Source organism: Limulus polyphemus, unplaced genomic scaffold (genome assembly GCF_000517525.1).
Source record: "Limulus polyphemus unplaced genomic scaffold, Limulus_polyphemus-2.1.2 Scaffold9143, whole genome shotgun sequence".
Classification (NCBI taxonomy): Eukaryota; Metazoa; Arthropoda; class Merostomata; order Xiphosura; family Limulidae; genus Limulus; species Limulus polyphemus.
The window spans coordinates 2524-6950 of NW_013674753.1; the positions used below are offsets into that span (position 1 = coordinate 2524).

The following is a 4427-nucleotide window of genomic DNA, read 5'->3' on the forward strand; positions in this document are numbered from 1 at the left end:
ATGTCAGTCATAAAGTGTAGCAGCACTAGTCAGGTCAGTCATGAAGTATAGCAGCACTAGCCATGTCAGTCATAAAGTGTAGCAGCACTAGTCAGGTCAGTCATGAAGTATAGCAGCACTAGCCATGTCAGTCATAAAGTGTAGCAGCACTAGTCAGGTCAGTCATGAAGTATAGCAGCACTAGCCATGTCAGTCATGAAGTGTAACAGCACTAGCCAGGTCAGTCATTAAACCACATTTTCAAACTTTCTTATATATTTTACAAATGTGTGAAACTCCAGGTAGTTTTGGATTTCATTTTTGTTTTGTTACTAACTTTGGAAGAATAAATGTGACATAAATAGAAACCTAGCAAAGACGTCATTTAATAATAAAGTTTGTTTGTATTTTCCCACAGATATTGATGAATGTGCTGAGCATAATATTGATTGTGGACCTGACATGATGTGTTTCAACACCAGGGGAAAATTTGAGTGTGTAGAAACACCTTGTCCTCCAAATTATGATCGAGATCCTACAACAGGGTTAGTATACTGAACATTTGTCATAAAAATCTTACAACAGGGCAAATGTACTGAACATTTGTTGTAAAAATCCTACAACAGAGTAAATGTACTGAACATTTGTTGTTAAAAAAGTGCAACAGGGTAAATGTACTGAACATTTGTTGTAAAAATGTAAACTTCAGATATTTTTGTTTACATTCCCTCAATTTGACCATTTCAGATTCTATATTTACCTTCTGTTCTATTGTCTCTCACAAGTCACGTGGTTTTTTATTATAAATGTTGCATTTGTTGGTTTCTGATGCTTCGACAACTGTCAAGGTTTAAACCAGAATTTATAAAACAAAGCTTGTATGATGTGCAACTGAAAGAGATTATATAAAACACCTACGTTTATCACAGTGATTATATAAAACACCTACCTTTATCACAGTGATTATATAAAACACCTACCTTTATCACAGTGATTATATAAAACACCTACCTTTATCACAGTGATTATATAAAACACCTACCTTTATCACAGTGATTATATAAAACACCTACCTTTATCACAGTGATTATATAAAACACCTACCTTTATTGCAGTGATTATATAAAACACCTACCTTTATCACAGTGATTATATAAAACACCTACCTTTATCACAGTGATTATATAAAACACCTACCTTTATCACAGTGATTATATAAAACACATACCTCTAACACAGGGTTCATATAAGACACCTATCTCAGTCACTTAGTGAATGAAATATTGTTTATTTACAGACTGTTTGAAATAGTGTTTACACACTGTCTATGAAATATTGTTTTCTTATAGATTGTTAGGGTATATATTTACACACTGTCTATGAAATATTGTTTTCTTATAGATTGTTGAAGTGTAGTGTTTACACACTGTCTATGAAATATTGTTTTCTTATAGATTGTTGAAGTATAGTGTTTATACACTGTGTATTACAGATTCTGTCGACTTGAATGTGAGAAAGCTAACATTGCTTGTCCACCCAACTCCAAGTATGCTGAGGTTTTGGCTTTTAAGATGGTGGCGCTACCTAGTGGTATTCAAGCTTATCAAGACTTAGTTCGTCTTTCAGCATACGACCATAGTGGTGTCCATCTACCCAATACTATTTTTACAATCATTGAAAATGAAACTGGTATTCCCTTCCGAATTCGACTGGAAGAAGGTAGAGGTGTCCTGTATACGCTTCAAGCCTTGGATTCAAGTCAAGATTATCGTATGAAGGTTAATGCTGTGTCTGTTGACAATGAACAGCAAACAGTCCAGTATTCTACCAAGTTTCTTATATATATCTCGGTTTCTGAATTTCCGTATTGATTATTCGTAAGCACGGAGTTTCCTCCAAGCAAATGCTTCCTAAACTGTAAAATTTCTGTTCGTTTTATGTTTTCCACTTGCGTAAGTGATCAGTCCAATACAGAAAGTATTATTATTATATAATTCATTTTGTAAGAATCTACTCACAAGCACACTCTAAATCTGTAATTTTATGTTGATTTTTGAGTTCTGTGTCTTGTCCATCTGTATGTTGAAACACTAATAAAGAAATTCACTGGATTATGTTTTGACGAGTAGTTCAGTAATCACTTGTCACAGCACTGTATATTTTTTACTTAAGTTGCCATGTCTTAAGTCAGTCCTTAAATTACATACATGTAAAAAGAGTGTGAATCAAAGAATAAGAATATAATGAACATACAATTATTGGCATACCAAACTTATCATCATGAAGATATCAAACTCTTGTCATCATCAACACATCAAACTCTTGTTATCATTAAAATATATCAAACTACTGTCTTCACTAGGATATATCAAGTTCTTGTCATCATTAGGTTATAGCAAACATGTCATCATTAGGATATATCATCCTCTTGTCATCATTAAGATATATCAAACTTTTGTAATCATTGGGATATCAAGTTCTTGTAATTAGGATATATCAAGCTTTTGACCTCGTTAGGATAGGTACGTGGATTTCATATGTAATACAGGTAGATGGAGTAGACAAGTCACGGTGTTGAAGTTTGTAGCTTTACTAACTGAAGAACTGGAGGAACAGCTTTACTAACTGAAGAACTGGAGGAACAGCTTTACTAACTGAAGAACTGGAGGAACAGCTTTACTAACTGAAGAACTGAGGAACAGCTTTACTAACTGAAGAACTGGAAGAACAGCTTTACTAACTGAAGGAACATAAGTACTGAAGTTTTATTAAATGAACAACTGAAGGAATAGAAATACGTTTGTTCTTCTCAGAGGTCAGAAGGAACCTCTTGCGAAAAATATCAAAACCACGTTCTCTCTCAATGTGGCTAGCAATCGGAAAAACAGGAATCTGGAAATATGTATGTTTCATGTGAAACATTTCTAGGCTACTACTCTTGTACATAGTTTTCATTAGAACACTAAAGGAATATGATAAAATGTCAGGCAATACATTCCATAGACACTCCTTACTGTACACTACACATTTCGTTTCACCTACCAACCTACACCCCTTATGTAAGTTTGGATAGTCACCAATATGCCTCGGTTAAGATGAGACTCACTAAACTAGCCTCAGATTTCTAGAAAAGTTAGGATAGAAACTCCATTTTATCACAGTTTGTTACCAGAGAAGCTAGATCCCCATTATGACATAAGTATATACTCCTCAACAACGTAATAAACACGATGGTCCGGAAGATTGGCCTATCATAACATAAGTATATGTCTCTTTACAACGATGGTCTGGAAGATTGGCCTATCATGACATTAGTATATATCTCCTTTCATCGTAATAAACACAATGATTTGGAAGATTGGCCTATCATGACATAAATATATATATCCTTTCAACGTAATAAACACAATGATCTGGAAGATTGGCCTATCATGACATAAATATGTATATCCTTTCAACGTAATAAACACAATGATCTGGAAGATTGGCTAATCATGACATAAGTATATATCTCCTTTCAACGTAATAAACACAATGATCTGGAAGATTGGCTAATCATGACATAAGTATATATCTCCTTTCAACGTAATAAACACAATGATCTGGAAGATTGGCTAATCATGACATAAGTATATATCTCCTTTCAACGTAATAAACACAATGATCTGGAAGATTGGCTAATCATGACATAAGTATATATCTCCTTTCAACGTAATAAACACAATGATCTGGAAGATTGGCCTATCATGACAAGTATATATGTATATCCTTTCAACGTAATAAACACAATGATCTGGAAGATTGGCTAATCATGACATAAGTATATATCTCCTTTCAACGTAATAAACACAATGATCTGGAAGATTGGCCTATCATGACATAAATATGTATATCCTTTCAACGTAATAAACACAATGATCTGGAAGATTGGCTAATCATGACAAGTATATATCTCTCCTTACAACGTAATAAACACAATGATCTGGAAGATTGGCTTATCATGACAAGTATATATCTCTCCTTACAACGTAATAAACACAATGATCTGGAAGATTGGCTTATCATGACATAAGTATATATCTCTCCTTACAACGTAATAAACACAATGATCTGGAAGATTGGCTTATCATGACATAAGTATATATCTCTTTACAACAATGGTCTGGAAGATTGGCCTATCATGACATTAGTATATATCTCCTTTCAACGTAATAAACACAATGATCTGGAAGATTGGCCTATCGTAACATTAGTATATATCTCTTTACAACGTAATAAACAACAATGGGCTGGAAGATTGGCCTATCATGACATAAGTATATATCTCTTTACAACAATGGTCTGAAAGATTGGCTTATCATGACATAAGTATATATCAACTTACAACAATGGTCTGGAAGATTGGTCTATCATGACATAAGTATATATATCTCCTCACAACGTAATAA

The 4427-nt window shown here is 33.6% G+C and overlaps 1 protein-coding gene across 1 annotated transcript in view; it reads left to right on the forward strand.

Annotated features, from left to right (window-relative positions):
* LOC106475770 (hemicentin-1-like) overlaps positions 1 to 2091 on the forward strand; it is a 4136-nt gene extending 2045 nt beyond the window's left edge. The window contains exons 2-3 of the mRNA XM_013936446.2: positions 398 to 524; positions 1472 to 2091. Of these exons, the coding sequence (XP_013791900.2) occupies positions 398 to 524; positions 1472 to 1850 (506 nt within the window). The 3' untranslated portion in view covers positions 1851 to 2091. The remainder of the gene's footprint in view (positions 1 to 397; positions 525 to 1471) is intronic.
* The last annotated feature ends 2336 nt before the right edge of the window (positions 2092 to 4427 follow it).